This window comes from Pollicipes pollicipes, unplaced genomic scaffold, assembly GCF_011947565.3.
Source record: "Pollicipes pollicipes isolate AB1234 unplaced genomic scaffold, Ppol_2.1 Scaffold_2555;HRSCAF=2994_pilon_pilon_pilon, whole genome shotgun sequence".
NCBI lineage: Eukaryota > Metazoa > Arthropoda > Thecostraca > Pollicipedomorpha > Pollicipedidae > Pollicipes > Pollicipes pollicipes.
In genome coordinates, this window is record NW_023596136.1 from 2,504,197 (window position 1) to 2,518,277 (window position 14,081).

A 14,081-nucleotide genomic window follows, 5' to 3' on the forward strand; every position below is an offset into this window, starting at 1 on the left:
AGTTACGACTGAGAACGATTTCCATTGACATCTGGTCAGTTATAAAGATCAGATTTAACTAAAACATAAACCCCCAATTATTGGGCAATTTTTGCGTAGTTTTTTTAAAGCACATTTTGAGTTTGCTGATCACAGGGACGTCAACGAACATTTGATTTTGGCTACATGCAGGTCGGTGGAGATAAATAACTTAAAGTAACACCGATCAAGCTTTTTCTTTGCTTTGAGGAACGTGCCGCCTACTTTAGCTCTTCGACGCTTCTTGCAAGCTAAAATTAAAAAAAGATGTCAGGGCGCTTTGACTATCTTGACCTTCTATAAGTCAGATAAACTCACTGACATGATACCAACACCATTCACCCCCTGCTTACAAAATGTTTCTAGGTCTAAGTTATTTGCACGAGATCTGAAAGTACACAGTTTGATCTTGTTCAATCTGTTTTGACCCAAAGGTCACGACCGAGGGAGGAAAGTTTACCTCCCTCCACCCGACCGCGTCGCATGCGACCGACCACCCAGGCGCGTTTTAAACAAGAAAGGCATGTGACAGTGGATGGTGAAGAAGAGATGCAACAGTACAACGCTTTTCCTGGAACGTTTCAAGGTTATGTTATTATCCCCATGACCTCTGATGTAAATATCTACCATGCTATGGTCACTGACTGATAACCGCGTTCTCAAAGACCTGCACACTGCAATCGTCGAAAATTAGTGCTTCGCGACGCGTTCTTAGCTCTGTGTGTACCTGACCGTTTTGTATCATGATTCTAAGGGCTATAAAAGTGTAAAATGCTCATGTAATGAACACCATTGATACGCCTGATGAAGATGATCTCACCAAATACATGGTCAAGTTAGGTCATACAGTGCAACTGGCATCTTATTGAAGCACGATACCATAGCATCATGAACCAAATAACCTAGACGTATCGAGGTGATGAAGAACCATTTGGTATCAGGGTCACGTAAGACCCCGTCTTGACGCGGTCTCTGAGACCCAGAAAATCAAATTTAATTTTCATGGACAAGTGGGTATGCTACACTACACCACTAGCATCGCTTAATATGATAATCTTACGTGCAAGGTGTCCAAGGTCATTGCCAAGGATGAGCACAGCATGACCTTATAACTCACATCGTTCCTTAGATAAGAATGAAGGAACGTCATAACTCGTACTAGCCTTATTGGAGGGCACACAAATCGCCTCATACGAACGGACTGATGGAGACTCCGCCTGGTTCATTAAAAGCTGTAGACAACTTTTGTGCTGCCGTCTCGTTTTTTCCGAGTATCTCAAACGTGGAATTGGTAGAAGTCGTGCTCTCACTGCAACGATCGCCCCTATAGCCCTGCAGAAGCTGGCGAAACAGGCCAGACCGAGGGTACCTAGCTTGATTCACACAATCTGGAAAGCTGATGCTCATAGACGCGAAACATCGTCCTTCACCACTTTACATAGCATCATGCCGTCATGAAAACATTCATATTACATTCGCCATTCACGCCTCCATGAAAAAACCCTTATTTAACCAACTACAGTGTTAGCGAATGAAAAATATGAGTAACGTATGTAGTGACTGTCGAGGAGGAATATGCTTTGTAATTCGAAGATGACGAAGGCTTTTACATGAGGTGGATTAGGCTGTGAACAAAACTGACAGATCTATCATGATGTGTTTTTTTTTCCTACAGCAGATATGCCGACACTTGTAGAGGGCACATTTACGCAATTCGTATGTCAGTGCGTCATAAAGAAAAAATGGAGCATAGGGAAGAACACCATGGAGCATGAGTCGAGCAACCATGAAGTAATTAGATGTAACTGCTCATTTTTTCAAATGCGTCAAGTGGCGCAAACAAACTGGTGCTGGTTTGCCATTGCACGCCATGACAATTATTTGAAGCGATGCTAGAGTTGGAGAGATCGGAGGCGCTCTGCCTGGATGCGACAAAGCCGGAAGACATTTTGCTGCCTCCGTTGTTCTTCGCTCTGTTTTGTCGGCGACCTAGTTGTTAAAATCAAAACGAACTGCCTGCTCTGCGTTCAAGGCGTAAGGCCAGGTCACAGCACTTCAGCACTGTAGTACGTCAGCTTATTGCAGGGAGATCTCAAACGGCTTTGTCAGTGGTCGTCAGGTTTATAACCAAACTAATTGTTTGTCTGGTGCAAAATGTTCACAATAACCCTGACGCGAGATTACATTCCGGAGTACGAACTTCAGACAGAATAAAATGAACGTGAATTGTATAATGCAGGTTATCAGGTGGAGCGGTCAGCAAATGAAAACAAAATGCCAGTCGTCTTAATTGTCAAAAAATATATCAGCCTTATACCTGTCGAAAGGAAAAAAACTCATAGCGTACACATCATCGATACAGCAGCGTGGAATTGCAGATGATGATTTAACACGCACCCGAGTGGCGGGTCGAATGCGTCGCCCTCGGGTGCGTGAGGGTAGTGGGTCAATTGGACCTCACTGTGATCTTAACAGCTAAGAATGCTAGACACGCCAAATTCACTGGGTAGGCAGGCCCGTATGTGAACTCACTTGTGTCAGATTTTTTTTGGAGGTCCCAGGTCATGACTTTCAGGGCAAACAAATTCAAACAAGTTTAAACTCCAGATCCGTGTCCGAAACACCTTCAGACCATCACAAGCAAAAACTTTTAACTTATATAACTATTATGATCATTTCAGGTTCTTGGCCTTATTTTACTTTCAGGAGGTAACGACAACCAAAATGCTACGAGACCTTCTTAATTTTTATTTCAAATCAGAATTAAGGGTAACGCTGGGTGGTATATTCCTTAAAAGCAATTTGGTTTTGAGAGCGGTCTTATGTTTATGCCTAACTGAAAGACGATGGAGGCAGTGGTAATCTTAGAATCCATCGTCGACTCATTTAAGAAGCCATCTCAAAGATGTCCGGCCTCGTCTAATCCCCTGTTGCTGTATCAGATTTAACAATTCCCTAGGAGCTGCCATCGCTGACAGCCATGATCTGACTTTGATCTGCTATAAGTTAGCGATATTGCAAGGTACAAGGATTGTTTTGAATCAAAAGAACGACTGTTCAGTTGCCTAAGGCTACACAGAGCTTCACGCAGCTTCACGGTGTCGATCGGTGCTTATTCTGAAAAAACCTTTGGGTAAGGCCAAATTGCCGCCCAAGGTGTTAAAGGCCGGTTGTAAGTTTTCATTTATCTCTTTAGTGACCAGTCGTAAGCTGGCACGCCATTTCACTGTGAGCGATGTTGACGCAGCATGGCTCTGTGTCAGAATAATTGTATTTATCAATACCCGTCACTGTGCGCTGCGCACAATTTGCTGTTTAGTTGCAACCAGGGTGTAGTTTTCTTTTCTGCCGGAGTGCTTCAGCCCCCCGACCCCCAACTTGGGCTCCAGATCCCACCCACGAAGTTTGCGAAGAAAGTGGGACAAATGTGGGGAAAACCCGTCTGTCACCGCATTTTCGGGTTGGGTTGCGTCGTTTTCACTGCTCAGCCACCCTCCACCCCTGCCCCTTCACCCCGATATCGTTTTGCGAAACTGCGCCCTAGTTGTAATGGTGCCAAGAAGGTGAAAACTTCCATCATCCTTTTCGTGGGAGCGGTCGTGACAACAGCCCCATCGGATGTCGCGTTGTTCAACTATACAGCATCTTTATGGACGAAAAACAAAGTTCATGTATCTGAAGAGACTGCTTTGAAACAGTGAAATCAGCCCGGAAAACGTTTTGCTGGCTCTTTCCTCGATTCTGCTGTACCCAAACCACGCATCGATGCCCGTTTTCGATTTTACCGGTCCCTCAAAATAATGCAATCATGAATAATCTATGTAGGTTAGGTTACGCGTGGAGTGTATTCGCAGCGTACCAAAATGGTGACGTCACGTATAATCTTTGCCAGACGTGTACACAGCGCGACAGGTTTCCTGTTTCCATCTTCGTAACTTCCGTGCCAATAATCGCACATGTTAGGCACTAGCATTTACGCTCGTGCGTGCTATGCGTGCCGCTAACAACAGCTATTGAAATTATGCTGCTTGTAACGTAGAGCGCCTTTTTCTTCCCAGGTTGAGGGTCGTGGGCACGCGAGTTGACTTGTTTATAGTCGAACCTGCTGCGGAATTCCTGTCTCACCAAGTGTGACGTCCATGATATACATTCTTTGTCGCACGGGTGGCTGCTAAGACTCCCCTAGGGAAGACTGGGTTAGGACTTCGTACAACGCGACGTACGAGGATTGTTCACGGTGATTTTGTGTTTCATAACCATGATGCTGTGGGCAGCGATGAAATCTGTAGCGCATTGGGAAGGGGGAGGGGGGGGGGGGGGCAGAGGGTGGGCAGGATGTGGACTGATAGGATCCGGGCTTTAAAGCCTACGGACTCGCACATATCTGCTCCGTATTTACGTGTCAGTTAGCGGATTTCGTGACATCTGATGTTCATACGGCGCCACGCTAATGAACAACACAGGGCTCCGCAAGTTAAAATGAATGCAGCAGCGATCGCTTAGCGCTGTACTGTTTTAACTGAAGCTGGGAAGTCACGCACTGGATTTCACTGAAGGTGAAATAAAACAATGCAACGAAAATAAAACAATGCATAATAAAAGAATCCCCAGAAATAATGTTTGGTTTTGAACCACAATACAAACCAACGCTGTTAAGCGCAAATGTTCCAAATCCCACTAACACTTTACAAGTCATAACACCCGCCCCATCGCGCAGCCCAAATTGGCAAACCTGCCCTTCCTCGCGAGGAATTTTACCAGAGAAAAAGGCTTGCTCATGCCCACAGAACTATTTTCAATCCTGGTGATATCTTATATAATATTTAGGTTAAAATGCCAACAACATACGCAAAAATGTGGGTTAAGGCATTACGAGATCTAATAGTTTCAAAAACAGGTGCTTACATACTAAACACATTCGTAGCCGCTCAGATTTATCATACAACCACCAAAAGCGTTAACCTTTAGTCAGAGGAGCCATTTATCACGAAATCCCAGAAACCTACATTTCAAGGAAAGGTGCCATTTTGTTCCGCAAATCCTCTGTGAAAGATATAGCAACCAGTTCTGTTGAAAACATGATAATGGAGATCAAAGTTAAGAACAGGATTTGAAACTGCCCGACTTACGTTCACTGCCCATATGCCTATGAGGAGTGGCCTACGCCCATATGAGCAGCGGGTTCGTGCAAAGATGACTGAAACGGACACTCAGCACGCACCTTAAGAGGTGCCCCAAGCCCTCCCCCTCCCCACCCGGGTGTTTCCGAAATAACTTCCGAACACTCTGAACCACTATGCTGAAATTATGGGTACCAGAGTTTGCATAACTGATACAGATGTTGCGAAAGCTGGAAGGTTCTGATTTCATTGGCTCATTATGTCTCACTTTTCGAGGTCGCGTTAGTGGCCTTTTGTTCTGAAGTGGCAAATAGCGTTTATTTCTCGCAGGAATGCGCTAAAAAGATTTTATTGACGCCCGTCTCGTCTGCATCACTCTGAACTTTATTAAAATCGCTTCAATGGCTTTTGAAAGGTTAGATCATTTAAGGTCGATGTAGGTTGAACTTCACATTCGAGAACGTATTTCACCGTTTGAACGCTATAACATTTAAAACTTACGGGCATGTACCTTGCGATTTTGGAGTGCCTTTCTAACGAGTACCTTGCGATTTTGGAGTACCTTTCGTCCTTCCGTCGATGTGGCTTCTCAATGTAAAGATTAACCGGACAGGTCAACGCAAAAATCGCCTTCACCTCTTTACATTGATGCGACGTACCACAGGTCACATTTGTCAATGTCCTCTAGTGCTCATCTGATGAAGCTCGTGCTAGGCTATTCAGCACAATTACCATTTAACCATTACTTTACATTACCTTACATTATATTAAACATAAACATACCAAAACCATTACTATTTCTTTTATCTGACTTTATTCATGATTCAAACTTGTCTCTTATCATATTCCAACTTATCCAGCTGTTTATATCACATGTCCTACTGCATACCTGTAGGCACTGACCCGACGTTTGAGGCAACGTAGTGCAGCAACCGATGTTTTATATTGATCTTCATGCCACACGCTTACAGACGAAATTACAAATATGTTATTAAAACCTGGTGTGGCGTTTAGCTCGGGAGGTTTGTGCACCGAAATGCATGATGACGCTGAAACACGCCCACGGCCTGTGACGTCACACAGCCACCAGACGCCTGCTGGCACTGCCGCACTACGGCGCTTAACGACACACAAAAACTCCCATGCTTTTTGTCCTGTAGTTTTCGAACTGGCCTGGATCATTTTCTGACACTTTGAGGCTGTTTTTAGTCATCCTATTTACAAATAATCGTCAAGGTACAGGGCCACAGTACAAAAAGGCGGCTCCGCAAGGTGGTTAAGAGAACCTATCTCTGGCCCGCGTGTACCGTCCTGCACCGCCTCCGCTCTGCTGTAGTGTGGAGGCAATGTCATAAGGTGGAACAGTTCTTTAGGGTATTGTCCCCGTTTAATGTGTTCGTATGTTTGCAACGTTTCGACCAGTCAATTTTCCGGGCGTCGTCGGCTGTTACTGAGCCGTGAGGAGGACTGGGCGATATTTGGCTTTCAGCCATATGTGCGTAGCCCCACGCCCCTTCTTGGTATTGCTGGGATTCGAACCGAGGTCCTCTGATTGAGAATACAGCACTCTCCCAACAGAGCTAATCGGCAGTCCGTGCCCGGTAGGTCGTTTCCGATATGATCAGTTGAGAGAGCGCTGGACTCGCAATCAGAAGACCCCGTTTCAAACATCAGCAATTCCAGGAAGAGTAGTTGGGTGGTGGCACACGCATGGCTGATAGTCAGACACTATCCAGTTTTTGTTTTATCCAGACTCAATAACACCTGACGACAAAAAGGGAATCAGCTGGCCGAAACATGGCATACTTGCACGCCAGCCGAGAACGATAGGCCGAACAACCATTCCATCTGTGAGGCTAATGCCTCGTCTTAATCCTTCCGCAAGACTATTCGATTGTCTACTGACGCATGGCAGCGCCCGTGGGCACTCTCGATGCCATGAAGTTGATACAGAATGTTTGGGCCGCTGGGAAGCCGTCTTGACGGCCGACCGTTTCGCACCATAATTGGGAGTTCAGCCCCGTCACTCACTGGGACGGTTCGCGCGGTTCGGTTCAACTCTTCCTGGGCGGCGCTGCGATGTTTTCAATGACTTTGAGCCCTACGGCGCTCTTGGAAATTTTCCATTTGCCTATCACATTTTCTCAGTTGCCGCTCCATTGATCCCTGAATCTGCAGACGCCGCTTCAAAGCCAACAGACTGCAGCGGTTACCCGACGGCGCCAGAGCGCTCCGCGGCCGGCTGACAGCGCGCGGCAGCCGCGCCACTATCCCCTCTTAACGCTCCATCCCACGGAATCCTCACGACGCGCCATCTCTCTGGACGAATTCCGGCCGTCAGCCATGAGCCGGCTTAAGTGACGCCCTGGGAGTCTCGCCAGAGCGTTCTCATGCGCTCTGAATAGGTGTTGCTGTGCGGGGCGAGTCTTGGTAGCGGAGGACTCCCGGATGGTCGCGAGGTCGCCCCACGACTCGCTTCTTTCCTTCACCCAATATCATTGGCATTGAATGAATGAATTGATTGGATAAGCTATAATTAATGTTTCCATGAACTGAATCTGAGAAATTTGTCACTGAATAGAAATGTCATTGCTGGCAGAAAGAAATATTCCAACCCAACCAGACCAAATAGCTCGCAGGCACAAGGGCGGGGCGTGAAAAGCGTTGGGACACGGTACGTCGGGCGCGACCATTAAGTAAACTCGTTTCCATATCACTTACGATAGAGCATTGCTGTTGCACGCTGGTTTTTCCGTTGTTGTAAGGCATAGCTCCAGGTGTCGGCTAACAACATTGCGCGGCGCACACCGTCACTAACAGCGAAGACCGGCCGTTTCCAACGCAGTGAAGTCACAACAAAGGCAGGCCATTCCATCCGCGTACCACTTCGCAAACTAAGTGGAGCTATTCCCTTCGCGATTGTTGGGAGCCTGGCAACTGATATGTAATGAAAGGCCCAGAATGGACTAAGCAGCAGGGACAAATCATGTCTGCGAGATCAGAGCCAACGCTTAGTACCATGGCTGTAGGTCACTACTCCAATAGAGTAGCGGCGTCTCTCATAGCCTGATATGCGTTTGCGAGCTTGCCAGTTCGGCAACGCTAAATATCGCGTAATTTGTTGGCCGCTGGTGAGTTTTCACAATTTATCACAAGGGTATTTCCAAGCCCAGGCCCATAATTACCATCTAAATTATATGCAATCATACGCTTACAGCATTTTATAAGGCCAGCATGGATTAACGTTTTGCTTTCAATGTTTTCCCCGGGATTTGCAGGATAAAATAGCCGCATTTAAAAAAACTACCACACCTGTTTTATTTGATAGACATTGGAGGGGCACCCAAGCTCACCCCAAGCAATGCTGGTTGGGTAAACACTGATTCTTCCACCCGAACGTAAAATTCAGTTCCAGCCGCGGAATTTTGGGGTGAAAGCTCAACATGCCGCAATGCTCGCAGTGCTAGGATGACGAGTAAGCCTAGTCGCCCTGGCCAATGACCAGTTATGATCATAGAGCTAACACAAAACACGAGTTAGCATCGCGTCTGGCAGCCACCGCCCAGCAGCGTCGGCGGCGTCACGCCTCAATCCACCGCGTCACAGAGCGGCGGCGCGCCGGCGGCCGTCGATGGCGGGTCACAGAGCGGCGGCGCGCCGGCGGCCGTCGATGATTGCCGGTGGCGACGCAGCGCGAACCGGAGCGTCGGTGCGACGCGGCGGTCCTCGTCGCCCGCCGTCGCCAGCGGTAAACCGAGACACTAAGCTCGGCGTCCACTCTCCGCACGTCACACCTCCCCTCCCCCTCCCCCGTCCCCTCCCTCCTCCGCTGTAACTGGGCGGGCAGCGGCGCGCCCGGGCCTAGCCTTCTCTTTGGGTTGCGGCGATATGGCGGTCTCCTGAAAGGGCGCCGGCGCGAGCGGGTGGGTTATTACCCAGCCGTGGCGGTACGATGCTCCACCACGACGCAGCATGGTAGCACGGCGCGGCAAACAGTTTTTTTCGCGTTAGGAACGCATAGAGAGACAGCGCTTCCGAAGGACATGCCTTATGAAAGCAAACTCAATGTAAATTGCATGTAAACTCTGTAAAAATATGTCCTGTGGTGATCATTTGATCCACTCTGCTGCAACTTGGATGCCCTCCGACTTTGCAGGAGCCCACCTCAAAGGCAACTGGCTTTGACTTAGCAACTGACCATCCTGTGTGGGCCGTGCTGATCCGAACATAGTTCACGATATGACAACTGGGAAGCGCTGCAGCTGAACTCATAAGCTCTGAACGGTCTGCTGTCATATGCATGTGAAAGCAGGCCATTCATAACTTTCGGGCTGCTACGGAGGGAAAATTAGCGGCCGTGGAAGTGCGCGCATTGGTCCGTGCCTTACATGAGCATATGGCAGGGACGTACGTAGATTTCACGAGGGGGGAGGGTGGCACAGATCCAAGAATAAATTCGCTGGAAACGGAATTAGGCACGCTGTAGGCACTCGCAATTTCACGCGGTTAGTGAAGCAGCATTGCGTGTTCTCGATGTTTCTATAGTCACGTGTCTACCTGGAATGCTGAACTGTCCAAAAGCGGTCTCGAACATACTAATGCACGTCATAAATGTGGTGTCAGGGCTGGTAACTTGCACCCGATGCTATTAACGTACTCCCCTGGCGTAACTTGTCGCAGGGGGCGCGATGGATAGGGCCATATTGCAGGGGGTGTAATGAAGGAATAGTTAAAGCGTCGTACTCCCACGCAGGAACTGGGTTTCGAGCCCCGGTTGCGCTATGACCCCTGAGAGCTATTTTGGCCATTGCGGCCGCTGGTGCTCCAAAACAAGGATCGTGACAACGTGCGTTGCGTTCTCTTGTTTTTCAACAAAAAATATCGCACGCAACGTGGCTTTCACTCCACTTGTCGTGATCAGCGTGGTGCAAAAGGAAGGTGGACTTTAAGAAAAGTGTGTGTGAGTGTGGGGGGGGGGGGGGGGATGCAGAGGACGAAGGAAGGAAGGGAAAAGGACCGCGTGATGGGATGGATTGCTGGCTCAAGAGCTGGTGATCAGGAGGCGCCTAACCCAAGTGCAATGGCTGGCTTAAGGATAAACAAATAGGATAAGGTGGGCGATAAATAAGACGAAAGCAGCACGATGGAGCACTGTTGGTCACGGGAAGGCCAGTAGTACAGCCGGCGCATGGACTGCTGTCGGGCCTGGAGTTTGGGGGCATTCCCTCGCGTCGCCCCTGCCTCAGTGCAGCCGACACCAGCATGAACCTCGAACGTCACCAACAGGGTCTATGTGTGACCAAGACATGCGTGGAGGTAGCCTCCCAGCTGCTGCAGTATCGGGACGAGGCAGCCGACCCCTGCCAGAACTTCCACGCCTACGCCTGCGGAGCCTGGCAGGAGGAGAACAAGGTGCTCGGCCTGCTAGAGCCCTCGGAGAGCTACACCATCAACGGCGACTACTTAGACAACCTGGTGGACCGCAGGATTCTGAGTAGGTCCAGCAGCGCTCTGGTAGAATCCAGGTCGCCCGAGCCACTCGTCTCAGCTGCAGGTCAGGCGAGGCTGGGCTTAGGTAGAGCAACTATGCGCAGGGCGCCGATTACCGTGTGACCCATTGAGTCAGAGTGCCACGTGCACCCTTCGCCGAATCGTCTGAATGACATGAAAGGCTTTCTGACGCGGGCGATGCGAATTCCGGATAATTGGCAGCAGTGGGCGGTCATGCATGAAGCAGCGGAATGGGTCGAGAATGCATCGGTCAATGGCGGGGCGCCAGCCCACTAAAGAGGGTCTTACTTTGTTCCAGAACTTCTAGATGCCCCGGACCAGAGCCCAGTAGTGGGTATCGCCTGGGCGCAGTACTTCTACAGTCACTGCGTCAACGAACTGCATGGGACAGAGGAGGAGCTGGACATGGCGGGTCAGTACAAGTATTGGCCAGAGGACCTCGATCAAGCTCGGTCTTGTTATGTGTTGATGTGACTAACATCTTCTGTAGAAAAAGAAGTCCGGGTCTGGTTCTGATCCCAATGCAATCGGCTTTCTCATTTCACGGTATACCGGGCGATGTGTATATTTGCTAGCTCTGATTGGCCTGCCTGTGGCAGAGTCTGCATGAAAGTTTGACACGCAATCGGTCTTGATCGAGACCGTGTCACTAATAACGCAAGAGCGCACGTCGGAACTGAAAATTCCCCCACAAACTTTGAGTCGCTACCAGTAACACGGTGTTATAGCGTAGTGCGTGGTAGTGGCGAAATAGCGGCTGAATGGGATTGATGACTGCCCTCTTCCCCTAGCTCTGAACGCTTTATATTGGCTCTCCAAGTCAGTTAGACATTTCGCATTGCCTACCAAACATCGTTACTGTCTGTAGCCAGTACTACCGAAGTTACTTTACCCTCGCGTTGGTGCGCGTAACCAATATGATTTCCTTATTTGCGTCACCTGGCCCTACATGTTTCAACATTTATAAATACAACCACTCTACCCAACGAAGCCTGTATACATATTCATCACAGCCAAAACTGATCCGTAAGAATGATCAATTGCAGTCCACAACATTTCGGGTCTACGGAACATAAAATATTCAGCATTGCGCCAATGGGCGCACTTGCAGTTTCTTTAATTTATCTTGAAATGCAAGTCCTAATCAGTTTCGATTAGGGCTCTGTCGATCCTCCGACGCTCCCGCGCGAACGTGTGTTTCGCGAAGCGCGAAATAGTTCGGAACGGACCGGTCCTCTCACCATGGTCAGCCAGGGGCCACCGAGAGAGGCCGCTGCCTTCCTGGAGCACGGGAACGGGAACGTCACGGAGCCCGAGCAGCGCGCTGCCGGCTTCTCGCGCTGGGTCGGCGTGAGGTAATGCGACGCAGCTGACCACAATGGTCACTCGCGTCGCAGAGGAAACCAGAGAGTTGACGGAGCATGGGAAGAGCTGCCGGCGGCACCCCATCGATTCCGAGCAAGCCGGCTGGAGTGGGCGACGACGGCCGACTGGGTGGCGCGGCGCTCGATACTGCATGGTGGCGCTAAATTATGTGCTGATCACATGACGGCAATGAGTGTTCTTAAGGACTATCGCGCCGCAGGCTTTTCAAAGGCGCGAATAATGTGAGTGGTTTAGGTCAGCACTGTTCTTGAATGTGTATAAGGTCATGCTATGGTTGGATATGTGGTCAGCATGGAGAGCGTTTCTTCGTAATTGGTATGATGCTGAAAGTAGTAAAACATCACGAATGTTTACGCGCACATTCTGCCGCTTGAAGGAGAGAGCGAGAGAGAGAGAGAGAGGGAGAGAGAGGGAGAGAGAGGGAGAGAAAGAGATGGGGAGAGAGAGAGGCAGAGAGAGAGGGGGAGAGAGATAGAGAGAGAAAGGGAGAGAGGGAGAAGGAAGGAGGGAGAGAGAGTGAGAGGGAGAGAGAGCGAGAGAGAGGGAGAGAGAGGGAGAGAAAGAGATGGAGATAGAGAGACAGAGAGAGAGAGAGAGAGATAGAGAGAAAGAGAGAGGGAGAGAGGGGAAGGAACGAGGGAGAGAGAGTGAAGGAGGGAGATAGAGAGAGAGAGAGAGAGAGAGAGAGAGAGAGAGAGAGAGAGAGAGAGAGAGAGAGAGAGAAGAGTCAGAGAGATGAGAGAGTCGAGAGAGAAGAGAGAGAGGAGAGAGAGAGAGAGAGAGAGAGAGAGAGAGAGAGAGCGAGAGACGAGAGAGGAGAGAGGAGAGAGAGAGAGGAGGAGAGAGAGGGAGAGAGAGAGAGAGAGAGGAGAGAGAGAGAGAGAAGCGAGGAGAGAGAGAGCAGAGAAGAGAAGAGATAGAGAGCAGAGAGGAGAGAGAGAGACTAGAGAGAGAAGAGATAGAGAGGAGAGAGATGAGACGAGAGAGAGAATAGAGCAGAGAGCGAGAGAGAGAACGACTCGAGAGACGAGAGCGAGCCGCGGCTATAGAGAGAGAGAGCCAGCAGAGACGGGGAAGAGTAGGGGCGGTCGAGAGGCTAGAGAGAAGTCTCCGAGCGCCGTAGAGCCGAGAGAGAGAGCGCGGAGAGAGCGAGCGGCGGCTTTCGAACGCCAGATTCTCGCTCGTTGGCTGGCTAGCGACAGGAGAGATCCTTCAGCCGATAAGTTGGTATATCCCCGATCCGACAAAATGAGAAAGGCACATTTTTGTTCGCGGGTGCAAAGTTCGCGGACCAGTGCAAAGAGCTGCCGCACGACTTGCTCCAACTTCCAGCGCCGTCTTTTAAACAAGCATTGATAGGGATCTCGCTTGTTCTCTATCTGCACAGCGCCCCAAAAGTCAGAGTAATATAATATATTGAATACAAAACTTAACAGGCTGCAAAAATCAGAATTAAACACCATGCAAAGAAGAAAGTCACCAATTTGATATCAGTACTTTTACGGATCAACAGTGGCCCATTACACAACAAACAAATAGACATGTATACATATAGATATCAGGCAAACAAAGAGCCACACGGACCTACCGGAGGGATTCTACCGAGGTTGGCCTACCCAGGTTCCTCACACATCCTTAAACCAATCTCACCACCTAACCTGTCTGAATTTAGCTATACATATGATCCGTAACCTATAGAACTTGTCCAAGCAAGTTCTAAATATTGCCATGAAGGGACTTTTCACAATTTCGTTTAGCAGTCCATTCCAGGGACTCACTATTCTTTGACTAAGTGACATCTGCCTCTGTGCTGCTCTTCTCCTACCTTTTGCATATTGAAACTGGTTTCCTCCAAGTCTCGGCCTAAGTTCTGGTGCTCCTTGCAGATCTAAATAATCTATCTTTTTCATTATCTTGAATACCTCTATCAGATCCTCTCTAAGTCTACGATATTTCGGTAGATACAAATCCAAGCCTTAGGACTTACCTTATATTATAAGTTGCCAATCCCACGCATCATCTAATTGCCCCTTGCTGCGCTGTCTA

The 14,081-nt window shown here is 49.0% G+C and overlaps 1 protein-coding gene across 1 annotated transcript in view; it reads left to right on the forward strand.

The window, feature by feature from the left end:
* Positions 1 to 14,081, forward strand: part of LOC119107449 (uncharacterized) — a 159,012-nt gene that overhangs the window by 38,902 nt on the left and 106,029 nt on the right. The window contains exons 11-12 of the mRNA XM_037230896.1: positions 10,425 to 10,632; positions 10,948 to 11,061. Of these exons, the coding sequence (XP_037086791.1) occupies positions 10,425 to 10,632; positions 10,948 to 11,061 (322 nt within the window). The remainder of the gene's footprint in view (positions 1 to 10,424; positions 10,633 to 10,947; positions 11,062 to 14,081) is intronic.